Here is a 25,410-nt window from a genome sequence, read left to right on the forward strand (position 1 = left end):
CCTGACAAGTTTCCGGACATAGAGTAAATGAAAAGTAAATTGGTGCTGCCATCTATACAATATAAGTGGAGCTAAAATAAAATAGCGGAATAAATAAATATCTTACTGGCGCGGCGCACCAAACGGCAGTGCTTGAATTTTTTGTTAACAGAAAATAAAAAAAAAATCTTCCAAACAACTGAAAAATGAGTACACTGATTTTTGCTGTGCCTTCATTCTTATTTCACCATAATTATGCTTAAATAAATATCGCGTAGTAACAATGCAAGCATAATTTATGTTTATACTCAACTCAGGCCATCAGACCCGTCATCCGGGGACGGGGGCGTGGGGCAGAAGGGAGAAATTTCCCCCTGACTTTGAGAAATTAATTTATTTTCGATGTTGGCTTGGTTTTTGTTGTTTTTCGGAATATATTATTCATTGAGTATACCCTTTGACCTTCCCTGGAGAATTTTTAAATGAAGGCCCTGTATTTGTTGCTTATTGTGTTTTAATTATATATTTTTTAATTTCATTTGTATTTATTTTGCGAACAACTTATGAATTAATTTGTTTATTTGTGAGACGGCTACAGAAGACTTTTCAAAATCTTTTAAATGATATTTCTGATTCGGAGGATTAATTGGTCATAAAATAGTAACTACGAATTTTAATTAATCAGTTAAATATACGAAAATAAAATTCTGTGAGTTAGCCGCATTGCCGGAGCAAGCACCGAATAGCTCATTACAACATCCTGAGGTAGCAATTTCTCCCTCGATTGGGCTCGTCTCGTCAGTCTGGAATAGTCATGATAGAGTTTAAGACGAAAACCTCATGAAGAAGCTGAGTACATCTTTAGACTGGTAATTAAACTTGTGTCAATGCACCAGCGAGAAAACCGTAAACATGGTACTGATGGCCCTGGACATGTGAAGATCAAAGCTAGAGGAAAGACAAAAGCTATCTACTAATTACCGAGCCGGATACAATTCTGCTTACATTCTATGGATTATTATTTTATTATTTTTTGGCATAGTAGTATATTCAAATGAATTATTCATAATGGTTTTTGTTGGATGAATACCAATATTATATAATACTAATATAATAGTAGTATTCATATAATATTAGTATTCTTATATATATTTCTAGTGATAATAATAAAATACTAATATATATAAGAATACATGAATTGCAAAGTATTTATTTGTAGTTTTTACAAATCATTATTGTATATGAATACTATAAATAAAAATCATTATGATGTTTATCATAATGGTTTTTATTTATGGTATTCACAGATCATAATGATTTGTAAAAACTACAAATAAATACCATGCATATATAATGTTAGTATTTTTCGAGTGCATAACTTCTATAAAACACGAAACAAAGTTTTTTTTTTAATTACACCAAGAATTTATATATTTCTGTATTAGGAATAAATACTTCAAAATAAGTGTGATTGAAAATGATCATAAGTAATTAGAATAATTCATTTGGAAAACAATATTATTGACAAACAAATCAGAAAATATGTCTAACTGCATAAATAGAAATGAATATTTACGCACAAATTGTAATGACACGTATCAAATGAACGGACATGGTAAGAAAAAATCTTTTCAATACATTTTTCATTTTAGCTGCTCATTACAGCTGAAACTTTCAGTATATGACCACTTTTGTTCAATGCACTAATTTAAAAATCTTTAGAATATGGGGAAACTTTTGAACTCAAATATTTTTCAATTTCGAAACCTTTTGTATTCTTTCTTTCTTTTTCTTTTCATTCTTACATGAAAGTGATACCTACTAGAAGAAACCACATACAATGGCCCAGCTAAGTTCCAATTATTTTACTCAAAAATTAAAAAAAAAAATTAAAAAATGCCTTGTTCACGAAAATAATAATAATAAAAAAAAAAAACTTTCAATGTTTAAAAATCGAGGTTAACTTAATATCAAAGTTGTAATTTTGTTAATTGTGCAAACAATGAGCTATTTTAATGATTAGTGGGAATCTAACATTAAGCTATCTTAATTAAAGTACGGCTTAATTAATAGTTATCCTTTTAGTTCAAATGTGTGTTAAAAAAGCGCATTTAGTAAATTTGAGAATATACTGGCAATTAATAATTTTGTTAGATTGCATAAGATTGATGAATTTCCCCTCCATCATTTATTTTCATCTCAGAAATAAGGACATTGATAAGGTCTGTCACGGAGGTGAGGAATTTTCCCTTAATATAGGCCTAATGGATACATTTTTCAAGGAAATATTTTTTTTCTTTATTGCTACAATCTGCACATGTTAATCATATGAAAGCATGTTCACTTCTTTTCTTTACATTAATTTACATCCCTAAAATTTAAGTTCACGGAGGTGAGAAGTCACATTAACCACACTCAATTCTTTAAAACAAAATCGATCTTCTTGTTTTTCGACAAAAGTTTTACAACTTTTTTATAGCTGAAAATAATAAACAAGGGGGCTCCCTTGTATCATGGAAAATAAAATGTGATGTCATAACTGCCACGTGTCTTATCCTACTAAAACGAAGTAAAACACAATTAAAAAAAATTAAATATACTTAAACAATTAGTATTTGAGATACTTGTGAAAGGAATAACAAATAAATAAGTATATATATTTAATTAAACAAGTAATTGAGCAGCATAAACATTCACACAAGGTGTAAGCCATGCCACGGAGGTGAGAATTCACATGTTGTGAACCAAAAATATACTAAAATAAAAATATTATTGAAAAAATAATGGCAGGTTTAAATAGATATATTTTTGATGAAATTAAAAAGCATTGTTAACTGAGTTGTTCCTTAAAGTTTTTACTCTAAAAGGCATGTGACAGAAAAGTTACACTTTTGAAGAATGACCTATATGCGAAATTACTAAAAAGGGGTGAACTGACTTGTTCGATTTTCGTCCTTATTTTCATTCCATAAAAATGAAAGAAAAAAAATTAAAAAAATCACATTTACTTATTTACATTATTTAACCAGGAAAAAGCATTAACAAATATGGTTTGTACGTAAATTGAGATTTCTTGCGAAAATTTTGAGCTGTAATCAAGAAACTTAGGAAAAATTTTGCCGAATTTAATAATATATAGGTAAAATTGCTTTTATTAACATAATTTTATGATCAAGAAACATACTCTGATTTAAGAAGTTTAATATACGAAAGTCATTTGAATTCATTTGTTTTAATGAACATGACATGAGTGGTCATATAATTGTTTTCATTCAAATGTTTCTTCAACCTGAGTCCTGCTGAACCCTAGAGTTACCTGGAACTTTGACAAAAGTTCTAGAAGGAATTACTGTTTGCTTAAATAAAGCGCCAAAGTTGTAGTACAATTTTAATTGGTTATAAAAGCTCGAACACTTAAAGCAGCTTGCTTGTAAAAATATATATTTTACTTTGTTGCTTATGTTGATTATTGGTATAGAGCAATACAAGTAACTAAAATTATAAAAATTCAGAAAAAAAAAAAAAAAAAACCCCGACTGAGTCACGAATGTAGAATCAGGATGGTAACTATGAAAATCCTATTAAAAGCCGTATGCCATTAAAAATCAATTACAGGTATTTTATTTGTTAACAAATATAAACTGGCAATAGATACACATTTTAAATCATTGCGTTTTCTTTCCTTGTCGGCCAACAATGAATTCGGTTACCAATCGCGTGAATAAAGACTTAGCCGTATTTAAAATTGGCTAAACAAAACGTTGCAATTCGAATTCTATCTAACATGGAAGTTCCACACATATTCTGTCAGATGTAGAAAAACTACTCTTTATTTTGGTATAAAATTTTTAAATTTTTAACAATGTTTTCACTGCAAAAATCGCGAAAAAACATTTAGAGGTTTTTAATGAATATATTTCTTAGTTAATGGCATCCGAATACGCAACCTAGCTAAGAACACTCTCGATCGACTCTCCTTTCGAACATTTTTTTTTTTTTTTTCAAAATCGGTCCATTCGTTCAGGTGCTAGAGTGCCACATATAGATATACAGACACACAGATACACACAGACACAGATAAAGTGCTTAAATTCGGATTTTCAACGTAAGCATACATAAAGTCAAAATATCGAGCAGGGCTGGAGGACACAATGGGGTTGTTTCCTTCAGTTAAAAGTAGTACTTTTGGTCACAGAAGTTGATAGAATGAGCAAAATAAATAACATGGAGTGAGGGAAATCTTTTATTTTTAAAACGGTTAATTTTTAATTATTTTTAAAATGTCGATTCAAATTTCAAATAAGGCTTGGTCTTCTTTATGACGTCACAAATGATGAAGTTTGGCGCGTAATCCACTGGCGTACTGAATGCTTACGCTTGCTGTCTACCGCGTTTCCAGCTTATGACAATTCAGAAGCGAATTAAATATTGCGCTCTACGCTTGCTATCAACCCTATCGTTGCCCGTACATGTGAGTAAAGATGCGAATTAAATATTGCGCTCTGCGCTAATGGCATCAGTGAATGGCATTTCATCACTTGTGATATCATGTACGGAAGCGAAAAAAATGAAATTCAATCTGCGCACCGATTAAAATAATAGTTTAAAAATATTAAACTTTGTCAAATTATTTTTAAAAAATGTCAGATTATCTGTTTTTAAGCATGTTTTTAAGAAAACAATGTTTTTAAAATTTCGGAAATGACCCCATCATAACCAAGTACTCAAAAACCTGTCAAAAACAAACTGGCAGACCTCTTATTGATGCTGTGATAATAACAAGCGTTACGTATCAACCTCAACTAGATCCTAGATTACCTCAAATTAATTCGAATTTAGTACTTTACTTGTGCGGTTTTGCATGTGTCCTAACAATACCTCTAAAATAATGTTTTTGAAATAACGTAAAATTTTGTGTAAGGCATTAAAAACATATTTCTTTAAATAGTTAACCTCAGTCATCCTAACCTGCTTCAGTTTGAAATTCTGATTGTAGGGGAATGTACGGCAAAATAAAATGGTGAAATATTTATTTTGTTTCTAGCAACACATATCTGGTGATATTTTGTCTATGTCGTAACACAGGTAGTCTATTCTAATCAGAAAAGAATAACTCTCAAGATTTCAGCATAAATATACAAGCAATTTTCAAACAACGAAACTGATATTGTGATATTTTTTTGTGAGTCAAAAAATAGTGTTTTTATTACAGAATGATAAAAATCTTATTATTAATATTTGAAATATTAATAGAGACCTACTAATACTCAGTGTAGTATTTATTTATTTAATATAAAGCTTATTTCTATTTTAAATGCTTTGTACAATGTGGGGTCGTTTCCAAAATATTAGAAGTATTTTTTATGAAAGAGCATGCTCAAAATCATAAGATTTGACCGTTTAAAAAATAATTTGACCAAGTTTAATATTTTTAAAAAAATATTTTAATCGATGCGCGAATTCATTTTCATTTTTCACGCTTCTACACATGACATCACAAGTGATGAAATGCCATTCATTGATGCCATTACAGCAGAGCGCAGTTTTTAATTTGCATCTTTACCCTCGTCATGCACTGGCAACGATAGGGTTGATAGCAAGCGTATAGCGCAATATTCAATTCGATTCTGAATTATCATAAGCTGGAAACGCGGTATACAGCAAGCGTAAGCATTTAGTGTACCAGTGGAGTAAACGCCAAAGTTCATCACTTGTAACATCATAAAGACCACGCCTTATATCCAAAATCGGCATTTAAAAAAATAAACTAAAAAGTAACTGTTGGGAAAATAAAAGTATTTTCTGGCTTCATGTTACTGTTTTGCTTATTCTATCAATTTCAGTGACTAAAAGTAGTACTTTTGACTGATGGAAACAATCCCTTTAGTCAAGTGCATGCGGGGCAAATTGAAATAGTTTTATTTTGTTTACTTGCTGTTCTAGAGAAGCAGCATTCAGATTTGTTCAAAGTTTGGTCTCGACTAGGGCTGGGCGATATACCGATATATCGTCATATATCGATATATAACTATTACCACGGTAACGATATTTAGATTTCTATCCGTCCGATATATCGGTTGAAACAGAAATACGGGACATAATTACGGAGAAATTGAAATACTGACTCAAAAATACATAACTTTTTATAGTTCTGTACACTGTAAAAAAAATCCGGAAACGTTTCTGAGTATATCGTGCAGCTGTGGTTCATGAAAGTTTCAAAAAGTTTCTGAGTATTTCGGAATCCTCTTTCTGTAATGTCCAGAAACGTGTCTGAGTATTTCGGAATCCTCTTTCTGTAATTTTCAGAAACGTTTTTGAGTATTTCGGAATCCTCTTTCCGTAATTTCCAGAAATGTTTCTGAGTATTCTGTGCAGCTGTGGTTCATGAAAGTTTCGGAAACGTTTCCGAGTATTTCGGAATTCTCCAAACAATTTTCAAAAACGTTTCCGAGAATTTCGGAATCCTTTTTCCGTGATTTTTTCTAAAATATAATTTATCTTTATTATAGTATTGCATACCATATCAGTTTCAATTCTTTCATATCTAAGAGCAACAATACAAGCAATTTTAGAATCATTCGTGGATTTTTTTTTTTTTTTTGAATTTCTAATGAGAAATAGCATGGTTAACAGCATAACATATGCACAGTTATAAATTTTTGAAAAATTATGAAATAATCTAGTAGTTTCATTCCTAATCACAAAATCATCGGGGAATTGGAGGGGGGTACCTTCTGAAAAGTAGGGATTGTTTGTTAAACAATCTTAAACTTCAGTTTTTCTCTCAATATTTTCAAGACAAAACTATCAACATATTGTATTTTTAATGCAGAACTTAAAAACATATCTTGCATCAAACTTGATAGCTTTTATCTTCGGATAAAATTTGACAGGACTTACCTACCCTTCGCGTTCCGGAATTCGTTCACCTCAAGTCAATTTCTCTGACGAACAAAGTGTACCGAAAAGTACCAACAGAGAAATTGATGAATTTAAATATGACACCAAGTCCCCCTGCTGGAACCATTCGGGTTGATTCTTCTGTTCTTGCCCTTTTCCAGCTCATCACAAATATAAATACTTATTCAAAATAGGTTACTGATTTATTTTTACAGTGTGCGAAAAATGCAATATATATTTTATTTATTAAAACATTGAACTCTATTACATGATTATTCCATTTCATATATACGAGAACCCCCCCCCCCCCACCATAAGAGTGATGGTGCACCCATAAAATGCTATGAAGCGCCCACCTCCCCTTGAAACGCAACCCCCTGAAAATGTCAATGGCACAGTCTGCGTGGTGAACGCCCCTCGTCTTCTCCCCATATGTACATTGCATATTAATAACATAGTTTTTTAAAAATGATCACTTTTAAAACAATGACATCAAATAATATTACTTTTTATTTTGGCATGTAAATGCAGCTGTTCCATTTTTGCCACTGACTCATTCCTCCTGACTGTCCTGCATATTGACCGTTCCCAAGCGGTAATTCTGTAATCCACGCTATGGCTTGATTTCATCCATGCTCAATAGATGGCGCCACTACTTTTTCATGATTTTTTTTGCTTTATTTTTAAAAATGTCTTGTGTCTTTTGAAGTTTTAACCATGGATAGCTTATCATCCGGCTTTACTTATTCAAATATTAATATTACAAACGATCAAAACGAATATTTAACTTACAGAGTAAAAGAAATCACTGATTAAAATGCTGCAAATGTAAGTTTTAAAATTTTTTTTTCTTAATTTAATTGCGGATATTCCCGAAAAAAAAAGATATTCTTAAAGGGACAGAACAGCCGATTTAAATTATTGGAATTTAAAAAAAATGTGAAAATTCATGTGCCTAAAGGTTTAACGTTGTAATTAATAATTTAATCAACGGTCTAATTGATACAACTATATCAATTAGATAACATTATATGCAGTATTCGGGGGGGGGGGAGTACATGTATATAGTGTGAAATGTAAGTCAGAACAGCTCTTTTACAAAAGTACTCCAATAGGCTTTCTAGTTTTTTATTTATTATTATTAATATTATTTTTTTTTTTTTTTGAAAAACACAAAGACACACATATATATATATATATATGCCAATGATTTTTTTTTTTGGTGGTGGGGGGGGGGGTGTGATCGCTTCCTTTTGGGGGGGGGGACACATTCGCCCTTAGTTTTATTTACCCATGTTTTGTAGCGTTTTTTAAAATTAATTTTCTGTTTAGTTTGTTCTTTAAGTTTTGTTGTTTTTTCCACCAGTACTTACATGTTCTTAACTTAATTGCTATGTTGGGCCTTTTTTGGTTAAAGATTTTTTAGATTGTATTTGTGTTTTAATAAAAATTGAATTAACTTCTCTTTTGATTGGCTTATACAGATTTAACTTAAATATGCTTGTTAATTTTATACACGGAACTGGTTACAGCAACACAGTGAAGATACAAAAAGTACTTGGTGTGTTGCAACAACATATCCGAAATCAGGGAGATTTAATAAATACAAAATCAGCTATCGCTGTGTGCATGACAGACAGAATAGTTTCTGGGGATGGTCCTTCAAAGCATACAGGATGCACTGCTAAATTGACAATCACAATACAAAGGCAAGTTACTTTCAATTAAATGTATATATAACAGGGTTTGAAATAAGGTTCAATTTTTAGAAGGGGAATGTCCCCCGTTACTTCAGATTCCAGGGGGGATTTTTTGAATTTCGGGAAGAATTTTTATAAGTTCTGAAAATTTGTTTACAATTTTTTTTTATAATTCATTTTTATTTCATTTTTCTATTTATTCATTTTTAAATTATAATATTTTTGGTGTAATATCAGTCCCATTTTCAAATAATTATTCCTTAATTTTGCAATTTTACTTTATTATTTCATTTTCAATAAAATATTTTACAACTAAGTAACATCACATACACTCAATTATTTTTTTTCAATAGAACATTTTCTGGTTCTAATTATCCGAATGGGGTTCAGTCCCGATTGTTTAGAAAAATATTTCTACTGAACAAAGACTTTTTTTCTGGCGATCAAAAAGTTCAAGTAAAAAATTGCCTATAATTTTCCAAAACGGACTGTCGTTTCCAGCAGTTTTCGGATCGCATTTCGACCGGCGGATCGGAATTAGTTGATATTGGCGGATCGAATCGGTTGATGTAACCAGTTCTGTGTATAAAATTAACAATCATATTTAAGTTAAATCTGTATAAGCCATTCAAAAGAGAAATTAATTCAATTTTTATTGAAACACAAATACAATCTAAAAAATCTTTAACCAAAAAAGGCCCAACATAGCAATTTAGTAAAGAACATGTAAGTACTGATGGAAAAAACAACAAAAGTTAAAGAACAAACTAAACAGAAAATTAATTTTAAAAAATGCTACAAAACATGGGTAAATAAAACTAAGGGCGAATGTGTCCCCCCCCCCCCAAAAAAAAAAAATCATTGGCATATATTATATATGTGTGTCTTTGTGTTTTTCAAAAAAAAAAAAAAATAAATAAATAAATAAATAAATAAAAAACTAGAAAGCCTATTGGAGTACTTTTGTAAAAGAGCTGTTCTGACTTACATTTCACACTATATATATGTACTCCCCCCCCCCCCCCGAATACTGCATATAATGTTATCTAATTGATATAGTTGTATCAATTAGACCGTTGATTAAATTATTAATTACAACGTTAAACCTTTAGGCACATGAATTTTCACATTTTTTCTTAAATTCCAATAATTTAAATCGGCTGTTCTGTCCCTTTAATAACATTTTTTTTCCGGGATTATCCGCAATTAAATTAAGAAAAAAAATTTAAAACTTACATTTGCAGCATTTTCATCAGTGATTTCTTTTACTCTGTAAGTTAAATTTTCGTTTTGATCGTAAGACATTTTTGAAAAGAAAGAAAAAAAAAATTTCATGAAAAAGTAGTGGCGCCATCTATTGAGCATAGAAGAAACCAAGCCATAGCGTGGATTACAGAATTACCGCTTGGGATCGGTCGATATGCGACTGTCCTACATTAAACTAGTATGCATGCAGTAGGTACTGTCCTGAGGAAGACAAATTATAGGGACTTGTTTCTCAATTTAGCTGAGGTAAAAAACCCCTACTTTTAATTTTAGGTTTAAGCTCTTGTTTATTGCATATAGTTTAGCATATGGTGCATTTGGCCCAATGTAATGCATATATTAGAGCTCTAACACTCTCTATTTAGTAAATAGTTTAATATTTTTTGGTCTTTTGACCATATTTATCGAATCTTCCACGGCTGATGAGCTCTGAATTCAACCTTTCAACTTTATTCTAATAATTGCTACTTTTAATTTTCTTTTTCTCATTGCTATTCATTGCTTGTGTATTTCATATTACAAAAATATATTATTGAGAAATAATTCTTGTTTGTTATATTTGCAGCTTCTTTCCCTTAAGGGCAGGTACATTGCGTCTAAAATAAATCGTACTATTGTAGCTCTGCTGAGATAAATAATATTTCATGTATAATATAAATTATAAATCAAAGTATCATATACATTATAAATCAAAGTATCATATACATTATAAATTAAAGTATCATATAAATTATAAGTCAAATACTTTAATATGGTGTAAAAATACAAAATTATTTTATTAAGTCTTTTTTTTATTTTTACTTTTGGTAAATTTGAGGCTCGTAAAACGAAAAAAAATGAAGACACTTTTAAATACATATATGTATCTATTTGTTAAAGAAATTAATACACATTTAACTAATTTAAAGCATTTCGCTAATGCAAATATTTAAAAAGGTATCGTTATTTAGATAATACTGAAGCACTATGTTCCTAATTACAACAGATAGTTTTTTTTTACTTCATACAATCTAGCTACACTGTTTACAAGAGAATGAAAACATGCAACCTGAAAGACGAACTATCAAACCTGGCAATTTGCATATTATAACATTTAATTCATAATGCTTAATACATAAATGTTCAGCCAAATATTAACTGAGATTGACACATAAAAACAAAGTACACAATAACACTTATTTAAAGTTTTTTATAATCTTCAATTCATAAATTTTACAGAATAAAACTAGACACACTTGCACTTTAAATATGTGTTCTATGTAATGTAAAATATTTTCAAATTGCAATAGTTCACAACGAAAAAAGGATACTGAGGAAAATAGTTTTTTTTTAACGAGATTTATATGAACTAAATCTCTTTAAAAGTAATAGAGTTGCAAAGCGACTTACCTATTCGTCGGTGGTGGTCTTTTGCAGGCTTTGGTCACCAAAAAGGTGATTTTTATGACAGAATAAAATTCTGCCAACAAAAATTACCCATTTGGTAGAAAGAAGAAAAGTATCCAAGAAAAAAGTTAATTACCTACACAAGTTATGCGACGCAACGAATTTACATGGCGTCCTCTCGGCAGTTATTTGGTTTTTAATTTCAGTTTGTATTCCTTCCGCGAGCATGCGTCGAGAAGTTGCACTTCGTACTTAAAAATAAGTGACATAGCTTCAAATTTAATCTCATGACGATACATAAGCAAGAAAATATAAGACTTTAAAATTATCTTCAGTGAATTCATGCGAGAAACAAAACTTCTACTATTCCCCTTAAAGAGTGTTACTTCTCATGCATGAGTCAGCACTTGTTTTCATTGCGTGCTTTCGAAAGTTTCAGTTTGGATTTGGTGCAGGACTATAAAATTGCCGTGTGAGCTGCGCATGCGTCGACTCTTACTTTCTTGCTAAAACGGGAAAGGTTTTTCATAAGAGCAGAAAACTGCTGAGGGCGTACGAATCTGTGTATTACGGAAAGCTTTTTTGTATATTCAGAGAGTTTTCCGAGATTTTTTACAGTGTATGATGGATGAGGGCTTGAAATTTCAAGAAATTAACTGCATTCTTCAATCAGTTATGTTCTTTTTAATTATAGTCCAAGGGAAAATTAACTACAGCGCCGCCAAAGGTCAAGGTGAACCCATTGTCATATTAGTCTCCAGATCCCATCCCCCTTAAAATTTTCAAGAGCGGGGCCCTTCTAAGGACTGCGCCCCTAGTTTCTGACGAGGCTGATATGGCTTCTCGTGGGCCCTGAAAAGTGAATGCGTGTTGGTTAAAAAAGCATCTTAATGCAACAATTAAAAATTAACCAATGGAGGTATCAACACGGTTCATAATTCTGATTAAAAGTAAACCATTGATATTACGCGGAATAAAAGGTTTGTGAAATATACTGAACAGAAATGTTTGTATTGAAAAAGAAATGAAAAACGAAAAAAACTAATGAGATTAAATAAAATACGCCGCCAGCTCAATCATTTCCATTCGAGCTGTCGTATCAAAATGAGTGCAACTCATAACTGAATGAAAATTGTAGTAGCTTTATATATCTTTGATATTATCATAATAAGAGGGAAATTTTTTTATTCCGATCATAACACGGTAATCCAATTTTAAAGCGTTATCGCCGGCAACCCTGATTTGAACTTCTCGCCAGACATTACTGCTAATGCGCGGACATAGTGTTTTTTTGTGAAAGTTGTAAGCATTAACATTAATTCGCGGACATAGTGTTTTTTTTTTTTGAGCTTGCAGATTGATGACATTTATTGGGTGCGTGAAATACACCGCCAGCTCAGTCATTTCCAGCCGAGGACTGCAGTTTCGTGCTTATTAGCACTCATCAGCCCGGCATAGGAAAGTGACTTAGCTGGAGATGGAAAACCTCATAAGGAAGCCTAGAGTGCGAAACAAACTGGTAGCAATATAGAATTAGCAGACCAGACGAGTGACCGAAGCAGTGAGGTTTTCCATCTCCAGCCAAGTCACTTTCCTATGCCGGGCTGATGAGTGCTAATAAGCACGAAACTGCAGTCCTCGGCTGGAAATGACTGAGCTGGCGGTGTATTTCACGTATTTCCGCTTTAGCCCTGGCTAATGGCGGTAATTTACTGAATATACCTTGCCCTCGCGTTCATCTTCGAGTTGAACCGAACCATTGCTTCGGTCACTCGTCTGGTCTGCTAATTCTATATTAGCTACCAGTTTGTTTCGCACTCTTGGCTTCCTTAAGAGGTTTTCCATCTCCAGCTAAGTCACTTTCCTATGCCGGGCTGATGAGTGCTAATAAGCACGAAACTGCAGTCCTCGGCTGGAAATGACTGAGCTGGCGGTGTATTTCAAGTATTTCTGCTTTAGCTCTGGCTAATGGCGGTAATTAACTGAATATATTTATTGGATGGTTTACCAAGTTTACCTAAGAACGTCGGATGAAGATAAAAAGTAACTACATTTAAGCATTTTTTTTTATTTACTAATGTAACATAAATGAATAATATACATAATTCGTGGATTTTAAAAATTATGAAAAATTTCATTGAAATAAAAAATGTCTTATATTTTATTTAAAAACGCCCAAAAAAGAAGTTTTACTGCATTAATTTTGATAATATTCAGATTTTTTTCAAAAAAAAAAATAAATAAAATAAATAAATACATTTTTAATTTTAATTCCCCCCCCCCCCCCCGAAAATATTAAGTTAAATATCAAATTGCAGTGCATTTATAGCTGCATTCTTTAAAGATTTATTATTAGTACTTTACTTAATCTTACTCAACGTAAAAAAGTGCTAAAGCAAAGGCTATTAAATGACTAAAAACAAACTATTTAAGACATCAATACGAAATATAGTTCAAAGTAAATTCAAATTATTGAGACTGCTCAAATTGAAAGATTTAAACAAAATATTGAATTGAATATTTAAAACTTTTTGAAGCACTTTTGTCATGCATTGAGCAATACCATTGAGCACGCCCTCCTCCCCCCTCCAGGAAAGTTTTGAATTAGAGAAATGATATTATATTTGGAAATGTTTTTTGTTGTTCTTCGATCCTTTGCACCCTCCCTCTCTCAGAATATATAGATATATCGAAAATATCGATTTTGGTGAGCGATATATCTCGGTATTAAAATTCTGATATCGCCCAGTCCTAGTCTCGACATTAAGGAAAAAAGAAAAAAAAAACATTTATAAACTCACAGAAAGTATTCACCACTTAGTGTATGAAAACAAGATTTTTTTTTTCATTCAATCCTATTTTTCTCTCACGAAATATGTATGGTGCCAGACTTCTGTGGCGACAAGGATCTGTGGGAAAGAGGCAAAAGTCCAGTTGTAATATTAAGTGGCCAACATATGGTTCCGAAGCAGAGTTTAAGCTTTGACGAAAATCCCTCGCTGACGCACTTGACCATCCTCCAATCTGTAAACAAGATTGGATTATGGCCACGCTGGAAGCGACAGCTGGTAAAGCACGTCAAGCAGGGATTGCCTCGTACCAGAATCATGTGTGGCACCATGCCTCTTTAACGAAGAGCTTAAGCTAGACTTTTATAGAACTCAGTTGATCACATTGATCAAATCGAGTGCTGTCTTGCAGCAGTAGATTCTTTTGGAACTGAATCAGTATTTCAGCTTAAATTAGTTTTAGAATCTAATTCGAACAAGTATATGGTAAAAAAAAATAAAAATAATGAAAAAGATTTTTAAAAATGTTCCTCAATGCTCATAAAATTACTGTTATTCATTTTTGTTTTTGGCAATGATTTAAAAGCTTGCCCCACCAACCAAGGGCTCCCATATAGAGGGGCAAGGGGAGCTCAAGCCTCCCTTAAAAATGAGAACTTCCTTGCTTTTAGTGCTTTTTTCTTTGCAAAAATATATAAAAATTTCTGTTCCAGCCATTAACGGATAAGTTATTAAAAATGTCAAATTTTAATATTTCTAATCTGTACTGAAGTCGGTTTCCATGGGGAAAATATTCTGCTAAACTATGGGGAAAATTTTTGAGCCTCCCCCCCCCCCCCTAAAATTTTGCATATGGGCGCCCTTGCCACCAACAGGCTCAGATCTGTAAGTTTTTGGCTTCCCTGCAAAAAATCTTAAGGGCTCTTACCCCACCCCCCACCAAAAAAAAAAAACAACTAACTTTTAAAGTAGTGATTATTATTTGTTTTTAAAAATTAACACTACTTCAATATTTCTACTTTAATTCTGAATTTCTTTGTTTAAGGTTTTTACTTATTTATCTTTATATATTGACTAGCTGCTCCCGCACGACAATTCTCATGCTAAGAATTTACAGGATTTACAGTGAATAAATGAACGCCCCCCACCCTCCCCGCACACAACATTTAAGAAAGCAGTTTAAGTTTCTTTGAAATTAAAAATATTTCTCCAAAGAATCAAAAGCAGTAAATAACGTTTACAGTTACTTCAAATATCAAATATTCTCAGTCGGTGCCATTCTTTATTACTTATCTCCAGGCGAATTCCAGGAAAAAGGAGACATGACACTTGAATTTTAAAAATTAATATTCTGTCACTTGCCATATACCATCCTCTTCAGAAATAGATGAGTTTCTTGAATCTTAACGTGTTTTTCCAAATAGTTTGATGACTTTTAGAAAATCAAGTACAAAAAAAGTAGAAAATCAAGTTTTCTCTTCTGTTTTTACAGAGCAAAAAATCTTTTTTGCTATATACTTCAATAAACTTGTTAGCAGCACATAATATTTAAGTTTTGTAATGTGTTCTATTTTTAACAGAAGATGCTATAAAGAAAATGTTCTGCATGTTCTTGGCGAGAAATAAATCTTTCTTCGACGGTAGTTTAGGCCAAAAATAGGGTCGACGCACCACAAATTTATAATTAGCTGAATTTTTCACAATTAGTTCCTGAACATGTGTAGAACGAATCCTGAAAAGTCCCCTAAGTTCTCATGTGTTGGCTGATGCATTACCAAGTAACATCGGGAAGAAGCAAAGAAGATTGATGTCGAAAATGTCTGAGACTACTGCTTTTTGAAGAAAATGTAGTGGGAATGACTATATGGACTAACTTTTTGCGGAATTCTGAGAACAAATCAAGATTAATTCAGACTATGATGGAATACTTCCGATTAAGAGAAATGACTGTTGTACAAGTGGATAGGGAAGCCAATTTATTAATTAACTCAATTGCAATAAAAACATGCCGGAACAGCTCAGACCAGTCGCAGTAATAGGTAATGATACAGATCTGCTCTCGGTTCTAAGTGAACATCACTGTATTTTTTACCCCCAAACCAATTTAATACAAAGAAAAATGCTGCAATACATTGAAAGTACAAGAAGCCTTGCATCCCTTGAAGGATTCTTTTCTTTTGCTCCACTCAGTCACAAGATGTGACTCCGACTCCTCGTCAGCTATATTCAGAAAGAGTAAATTTTGAGCTTTCAAGTTGCTAAAGGACAATCTCCAACTGCTTTCTCTAATCTCACAGCTCAGTACTTTTTAGCTTGATTCACCCAGAGAAGGTCACCCAAATTGCAGAAATGTTGCTGAAACATCTTTTCGGTCGCAGTAGCACTTAATTCTCTAAACATCTTACGATATAACCGCTATAAATGAAGTAACCAACACTCCTTCTTCAAAATTTGTAACCTGGCATCTCTTCCACTCACAAGTGCAGCAATAGCTTTACAGCATCCATTTAGTGTTTATTCAAATGTACATCAGTGGCTTAAGAAAAATATGAATCCAATTAAATGGAGATGTGTTCTGAAAGAAGGGGGGGGGGGGTGCTCACAATGCTTTTGTCACTTCTCAAAGCTTCCGAAGGAATTCCGCATTTAATGTTTTGTGACTATAAATTAACAGTAATTCTGTGAGACTGATCTAGATGCCAATGAAAACGCACACCTTTAATGTTTCAAGTTTTGCATGTACTGTTTAGGTTAAACATGTAAAAATTCAATTTCTGTGCACAGTTTCGAAGATGAGGATGATGATATTAAATGTTGATGCTTTTTTTTTTCTAATTTTTACTAATATTGTTATTTTCTCTTTATTTCTTTTACATGATTTTCAAAAAGATATTATGTCAGTTTTTAAAGTACTAAATAAATAATATTCTGCAATATTTTTGAAAATTCATTATAAGGACACTTTTTTTTCTCTTATCATATTCTCATTTCAAACCTACAATTAGCAAGATTTCTTTCAGAAATGGAATAAAAGCTACTTTATTATTCAATAATGGAATATATCAATCATTTTGCAGTTCAAATTTTTAAAAAAAATTATAAAAAATCTTTATTTTAGTAGCTTATTTGTTATGCTGCATATTAGGTAGAAAATAGAAATTTTAGCTTTGGATGTCAAAACAATTGTTTAAACTTTTTTACTGATTATTTTAAGCATACTTTTATAGCATACAGGTTTTTTTAGAACTGAAAAATCTTCATTCTTGACCGAGTTATTAGGAAAACAAAAAGTACTAGGAGGCCATCTTGTACTTTTTGTTTTCCTAATAACTCGGTCCGCCATTTTGGATGGAAGCTCACATGGGATCTTTGGGGACTTTTTAGGATTTACTGTACATGCACTGTAAAAAAAATCCGGAAACGTTTCTGAGTATATCGTGCAGCTGCGGTTCATGAAATTTTCAAAAACGTTTCTGAGTATTTCGGAATTATCTTTCTGTAATGTCCAGAAACGTGTCTGAGTATTTCGGAATCCTCTTTCAATGTTTCTGAGTATTTTGGAATACTCTTTCTGTAACTTTCAGAAACGTTTCTGAGTATTTCGGAATCCTCTTTCCGTAATTTCCAGAAATGTTTCTGAGTATTCTGTGCAGCTGTGTTCATGAAAGTTACGAAAACGTTTCCGAGTATTTCGGAATTCTCCAAACAATTTTCAAAAACGTTTCCGAGAATTTCGGAATCCTTTTTCCGTGATTTTTTCTAAAATATAATTCTTTACTATAGTATTGCATACCATATCAGTTTCAATTCTTTCATATATAAGAGCAATGAAACAAGCAATTTTAGAATCATTCGTGGATATTTTTTTTCTGAATTTCTAATGACAAATAGCATGGTTAACAGCATAACATATGCAAATTTATAAATTTTTGAAAATTTCTGAAATAATATAGTAGTTTTATTCCTAATCACAAAATCGTCAGGGGAGGGGAGGGGGGTGCTTTCTCAAAAGTGGGATTGTTTGTTAAATAATCTTAAACTTCCGTTTTTCTCTCAATATTTTCAAGACAAAATTACAACATATTGTATTTTTAATGCAGAACTTAAAAACATATCTTGTATCAAACTTGATAGCTTTTATTTTCGAATAAAATTTGACAGAACTTACCTACCCTTCGCGTTCCGGAATTCGTTCACCTCAAGTCAAATTCTCTGACGTAAAAAGTGTACCGAAAAGTACCAACACAGAAATTGGTGAGGTAAACTAATGTCAAGGAATTTTTTATTGTCAACCACATTTAACAAAATGAATAAGCACGTGAATTAATTGCATAACTATGTTGCTTACTAATAGATAACTGGGTCATTTTCTAATGGTATAAATATTTTTTAAATGAATGAATAAATTATAATAAAAAAAGATAAATAATACTGGCACATTTTTTTGCGAAGCATATTACAATACTAGAAAACATTTGCATTACCATATTTTTAATGAATTAAACAATTGATTTTTTTTCTTTTTGAACCAAAATGTATGTACATCCAAGTATTTCGAAATAACTTTTCTGTGATTGCTTCTCAAATATAAATCTTTTTTCTTTTGCGTAATTAATCAGTTTCAGTTGGTTACAACAAATAGTACACCACGCACATAGGTATGTAGGATAACTTTAAATTAATTCGATAAACCCAAAAACAGTTACAATTGGAGCCTCATCAAATGCAAATCAACAAAAATATAAATGTATGTAACAACATGTTTTAAAATATTCATTAATACTTACAAATGAACATCAGCGAAAGAAAATCTAAGTACTTCCATTACAACTGAATAAGTAATCCAAAGAGTTTCGTTTCATTAAGTATAAACGTGTTGAAACTATTCACGCTTGAACACACAATATATATCTAATTATAGTAGCACTGGAAATTGTAAAGAAGCAAATGGTTTTTAACTAAATTAATAGCTGCGTACATCGTCTAAAAAATCAAGGGCAGTCCAAAATGCAAAGGCGTAAAATTAGTTTCGACACATTTTGCTACTCTCTAGACAAGAAATAAAAAGCAATCCAACGCTAAACAGTTGCTGACTGCAGCAACCATAGATAAAGAAAAAAATATTTCCGACTCATTGGCGCTCGTGTTGGAAGGATGAAATACGTTTCGAAGCGTTGCGTCATCACTTCCGCTTCTAGATTTCTTGAAATAACAAAAAGCTTTCTGAATAATGAGGAGTTCGCTATTGGATGAAGGATTCCTACTATTTCGGAAACGTTTCCGATATATCCAGAAACGTTTCCGAAATTTGTTACAGTGTGCTATGAGGAACTTATTTAGAAAATATTTCTTAATTATAAATTTGTGGCGCGGAAAAATCCTAAATTTACTAGGCTATGGAGGAGGGGGGGGGGGGGTAGAGTCGATTTAATGGCTTTCTTTATTTACTTACCAGGTTATTGTACATTTTGTCGAAAGTTTTAAGCCTGTCCTCTTGCGACTTTTGAAATCCACCGAAAGATTAAAAAAATCTTTACCAATCGGTTTTCAATTTTTTTTTCTTTTCTGAAAGTTTGGAAAGTATTTCGATGTTTGGGACTTTAGTTGGAAAACTATGCACAATGATTATTTTTAGATGCATTGATGATTGGTGTCAAAACACTCGGCAACAATTGGAAAATTTTCTAAGAGTATTTGAAATCTTCCTGCCGAAGTTCTGGGTTGGCTGAGTAATTTTTGGCCCAGCGCCTGTGCGAGAGGTATTTTTAGTTGCAAATCCAAACAAAGAGAACGGAAACATCTATTCCCATATGGTTACTATAAAGCAAAAGGGTTACCGAAACCAAAATATTTACGCCAAAAATGAAATGAACGTGTCAGATTCCCAATTATCGAAATATCCTCTTTTAGGGTAAAAACAGTTTGTACCAGACTCATGGATTTAATTCTAAACGAATGGTCATGTATTTGTTTTCAGCAAAATGTATCACTTTTGCTACAAAATAACTATCTGTCTTGGCAAAAACACTTTGCAAAATAACTCTTTAGAACTTAATAAAAGCCATGTTTTATAATATGTAAATATTTCTTTCTGCCTTGGTGGAAACACGTCGCAATTGAAAGAATACAAATGAATTTGAATGTATATTTACAGATGAGAATACTATTATTAGAGCCACGTATAATAAAAGTGCTTAATAAAAACCAACTTAGACTTTTGTCCATGTCATTTTAGAAAAGCTTATTTGGTCTGATATACCTATGTACCTAATGGAAAAAGCTGCATTGATTAGAAACAATGCACTAATTTAAAAAAAAGAAAGCAAAGGGAAAAAATATTTAGCAAACTCGAAAATTACTTTAAAAAATTATAAGTTTAAAATTTTTTTAATCTGTAATTTATCCATAAAGCTTTGCTGGTAATTTTGCACTAATCAGAATTCACTCTTTCAAATACTATGTAAAATTTATGAAAACATTTGAGGAAAGACAATTAAGTTTTTCAAAAAGCCATTGAAAATAACCCCAATGAGGTTTTTTAAACCACTCGGTTTAAATCATGGTTTAAACCAACGTGGTTTTAACAAAACAACCCTGACTCAAATACATAAAGCAATTGATATAAACTGATCCTTCTGCACCCCCTAAAATAGCATCTTTTGATTGGTATTCCACGGAACCCGAAAGTTCCATAAAGCTTCCTCAAGGATTCCATGAAACTTGCATATTTTCTTTTAATGAATTCCAAATTAGTCATCTAAAAATGAAGAAAGAAAAAGAGTGTAGATAAAATGCAATCGTTTTCTTTTTTTTTTTTTTTTTTCTGTCCCGCTCTCTGCTATGCAGTGCAAATTACACTAACCTACAACCCGTCCGCTCCCTGACAACATGGGGGAAAACATCTGATCTTGGAGTAAAATGATGCTCTAAATGGCAATAGTTTTTCTCTATCACTCAAAGATTTTTCGCGACATAGTACAATCGAAGTATGAAATAAATGTATGTATTCTTATACATGATCTAAAGAAATTATCAAAAACTGAGCAATTTTTAATTTTTTCCCTCGATTTGGCATGAAGAACATCCCTCTTAGATGTCCAACAATAATCGGCGGCAAGTATTTCTCCTCTCGGAAGGAGGAGGGGAGGTTTGAAAAAAAGCATTTTTAAATTTTTGCGTCACAAACACGCGAAAATTTCGGTTTTAAATCCTAAAATCCAGTACCAGCGTTGTCAATAGTCTTATATCTTCCGGGAAAGCCTATTTTGATATGTAGTGCCGGTGGACTAATAGAAATTCTTTTCACTGGTCCAGTCAATACCATTGATACCATCTTCCTCAAAGATCAAGGGCGCACCCAAATAAATATCACGAAGACCGCCCTCCAAAAGCAAGACCCCCTAAAAAAGAGAAAAATACCTCCTCAAAACACCCCCACCCTAAAAATTTCAATGATCCAATTCTGTGACATGCTGCCCTAGGTGGGCAACCCTAATTGATCAGTTATAGAAAGGTCGTTGTAGAAAGCTGCTGAAATTGTATTTATACGAAAGAAAGTGTTGATTTCACAAGTGTACCCAATTTTTTTTCACCAGTATGCTCTCAAATGTACCCGCAATATGTATTGCCAGACTTAAATTTCACTAATATCCTGAACGAGACAATTTTGGAACAGATACAGACACATTTCACTACACTTTATCATGACGGAGTACATTCGGGACACATTTTCGAGCCAGATTCACTCTACTGGAAAACTTTTTCTGAATTAGAGCGTTCCAAACGTGTTTGCAATAGTGATGGATGTAACTGAAAACTATTGATAATCGAGATCTCGGGAATCGAGCACTTCTAATAATCGAGTGATTGTCAATTGCGATCTTTTGAAATCATGAACTCGAGCGAGTGGTAATCGAGATCTTTTGAAATTGAGAACTCAGATGTGATAATCGAGAACTCGAGAGGTGATAAACGAGAACTCGAGATGTGATAATCAAGAACTTTAGATCTGATAATCGAGTTCTCGAGTGATCTTGAACAATCGAGTGATTCGATTATGAAATTTCGATTATGCTCATCACTAGTTTCCAATGTGTGCTGGGAATTTGTAATGCAATGTAATGGCAGTGATCATCACATAATAATGCATCTATGATAATCCTACGCTTTCTTGCTTTAAATTCGAGTTTAAATATTAAAATAATTAAAATTTCTAAATGTCAAGATCTGATGTAATCAACCACGATGCATCCATTAACATATAAAAATATGTGTATGCTACATTAGAGAAACCATTTTGTTGATTCTCTTCTTTACTATAAACCTTACGGCAGTTTCAAATGCAAAGATTGTATATATTTGACAAACATTAAAAAACACAAAGAACTTTTGAAATGTATGTCAGTTTTCATAGCGTACAGCCAGGGGCGGATACAAGGGGAGGGCCATGAGGGTCATGACACCCACTAAACCGTCGACAATAGTATCCGTCCTCATTGTGTTCAAACACTTTAAGAATAAAATGTACACAATTTCATTAGTCTTTTCAATTCATTTACTAGTTTTGCAAGTAAATATTTGAAATACTACATTGTCATTGCTTATGAAATCAATGAAGCTCAATGAAGTGCCTTACTCCTGGCTGATTTGGTGCTTTTTACTGACACCCAAGCAGTTTCAGAAATGTTTTATGCCCAAAACCGTAAGTTCATTCTGGGGGAGGGATTCTCAAGTATGACCCCTCCCCCACCTCCTGAAATGGCAGTCTGTATCCGCCCCCTGCGTATAGTTTAATAAGTCTTGGAGTTTTATGAAGTAGAAATACAGTTTTTCTAAGAAAATAGCCTTGTGATCAATTTTTATTTATAAGTTCTAATCTCCAGTCGTCTGGCGGCAGATTTTTACAGCAAAGTGGTTCTAGGCTGACGGAGAGAACTTAAGAGCAAGGAGTTAGCATGAAACTTGAAAGCCTCCTACAAGAGGATTAGCCTCAATCAAAGTGTGATCATTGGCAGGATCGTAGGGTGATTCCATCTCCAGACGTACAAATAGTGCTATAAACTTATCCTAACTTTTTGTTTTAGTCTCCCGCATTGCAGTGGTTTGTGGCCTATATATATGGTCATCGTCTTGGAATTTCGCATTCCAGATTTCCTGCATCTGACAGACACGGAAGAGTCTATCCGTTCCCTTTCTGACACACAGAAGATGCTGAAAGTGAGTATGAGTTATTTGGAAACTCTTAACTGTCGTTGTTAAACTTTAGTTACTTAAGTTTTTTGTAATCTATTCAATTTTCGAACGAAGCTCTTCTACTTTCCGAAAAAGTAACATGACTAGCATAAGCATGCATTAGTTGTACTGTACATAAACAGCAATTGTTCCAAAACATTGTCTTAACAAAATGTGGTCATGTGGTAGATCTACAGTAAATGAATTGTTCGTAATTTTTTAAAAAAATATAAGGTTTTTGCAGATAAATAGCAATTGGCCCTCGAGAAATGTCTTAAAAAATGTTGTCATATGGTATATCGACCAGTAAATGTACTGTTCATTATTTTAAAACGAAATAAAAGGTTTTTGTAGATAAGTAGCACTTGGCCCAAGAGAATGGGGTTGTTTACATAAGTCAAAAGTACTACACTTTAGTCACTGAAGTTGACAGAATGAGAAAAAAAAAAAAAAAAAAACATGGAGTGAGGAAAAACTTTTATTTTCAAAACGTTTAACTTTTAATTATTTTTTTTTAAATGTCCAATTTTTCAAACAAGACGTGATCTTCATGACCTCACAAGTGATGAACTTTGGCGCGCTATTCTACTGGCTGTCTACTGCGCCTATGATAATTAGGAAGCGAATTAAATATTGTGCTCTACGCTTTCTATCGTTGCCAGTACAGGTGAGTAAAGAAGCGAATTAAATATTGAAAATGGCAGTGAATGGCGTTTCATCACTTGTGATATCATGTGCAGAAGCGTAAAAAATGAAATTGAATCTGCGCACCGATAAAAATAATAGTTAAAAAAATTAAACTTTGTCAAATTATTTTTATATGGTCAAATCCTATGTTTTTAAGCATTCTCTTTCAGAAAAAAATACTTTTAAAATTTTGGAAAGGACCCCATTGTCTTAACAAAATGTTGTATTTTGGTAGATCTACCAGTAAATGTACTGATTATTATTTTATAAAAAAAATATAAGTAGATAAGTAGCACTTGGCCCTTAAAAAATGTTGTCATACTTTAAATTGACCAGTAAATGTACTGGTCGTAATTATTTAAATATAACACGGTTTTTTGAAATTTTTTTCTTGTATGAATTAGTAACAATAATTTCCATCCATAAAATTTCAGATAGGTAGTGACTTGAAAAAATTGTGTTTATTCACTGGTTAGATGTGTCCTTTAAAGTTTGACGTTAGTTGCTGCGCCCACTTTGTGCATACTCATTTAACTACTCCCCCCCCCCCCCGCAAAAAAAATCCAGAAACACAATTACAAAATTGCTTCCAGTTAAAAAAAAAAAAAAAACACCCACACACACACACAATTACACACATCTTCAAAAGGTTTTCGCTGTCATGAACCAACGCTAGTGTTCAGCGATATTATGAACAGGCATTTCTAAAAACAAAATTTTGCTAAAAATATTGAAACTTATTAATTACTTTGAGAAAACACAGTTATAATTGCTGCTAAAAATACTGGTTTGTAATGGGGTCGTTTCCAAAATTTTAAAAGTATATTTTTCTGAAAGAGCATGCTTACAAAAACATAGGATGTAACCATTTTTGAAATAATTTGTTTAAGTTTAATATTTTTAAAAAAATACTTAAATCGGTGCGCTTTTATTGGTTACGCTTCTGTCGTTAGACATCACATATTGAAATGCCATTCAGTGTTGCCATTCACAGAGCAAAATATTTAATTCGCATCTTTACTCACGTGTATTGGCAACGATATGGTTGATAGCAAGCGTAGAGCGCAATATTTAATTCGCTTCTTGATTATCATAACGTGGAAACATGGTAGAAAGATGCGCCAAATTGCAACATTTGTGACGTCATCAAGACCACGCCTTGTTTTCAAAATCGGACATTTAAAAAAATTAATTAAAAAATAACTGATGGGAAAATGAAAGTATTTTCTGGGTCCATGTTATTTTTTTTACTCATTCTATCAATTTCAGTGACAAAAAGAAGTATTTTTGAATGAAGGAAGCAATCCCATTCCTGCCACTTATACTTTAATATTGTTTTGTTTCGTTCAATTTTGTTTCTAAGTGCAATGCATATCATGAAATCGGTAATTTGAGGATTTTTTTTTAAATGTAAAAACAGCAAGAGAAAAAAATATTTACATTCTTATTTGAGCAAGTTTTTTAGTTAT

General features: G+C 32.3%; 1 protein-coding gene across 2 annotated transcripts in view; it reads left to right on the top strand.

Moving 5' to 3' along the window:
• Positions 1–25,410, top strand: part of LOC129225935 (LIRP-like) — a 67,214-nt gene that overhangs the window by 27,796 nt on the left and 14,008 nt on the right. For both annotated transcript variants that reach the window (XM_054860477.1, XM_054860476.1), the window contains exon 2: positions 23,107–23,239. In XM_054860477.1, coding sequence (XP_054716452.1) covers positions 23,141–23,239 — 99 coding nt within the window. In that variant the 5' untranslated portion in view covers positions 23,107–23,140. The remainder of the gene's footprint in view (positions 1–23,106; positions 23,240–25,410) is intronic.

Source organism: Uloborus diversus, chromosome 7 (genome assembly GCF_026930045.1).
Source record: "Uloborus diversus isolate 005 chromosome 7, Udiv.v.3.1, whole genome shotgun sequence".
NCBI classification, from domain to species: Eukaryota; Metazoa; Arthropoda; class Arachnida; order Araneae; family Uloboridae; genus Uloborus; species Uloborus diversus.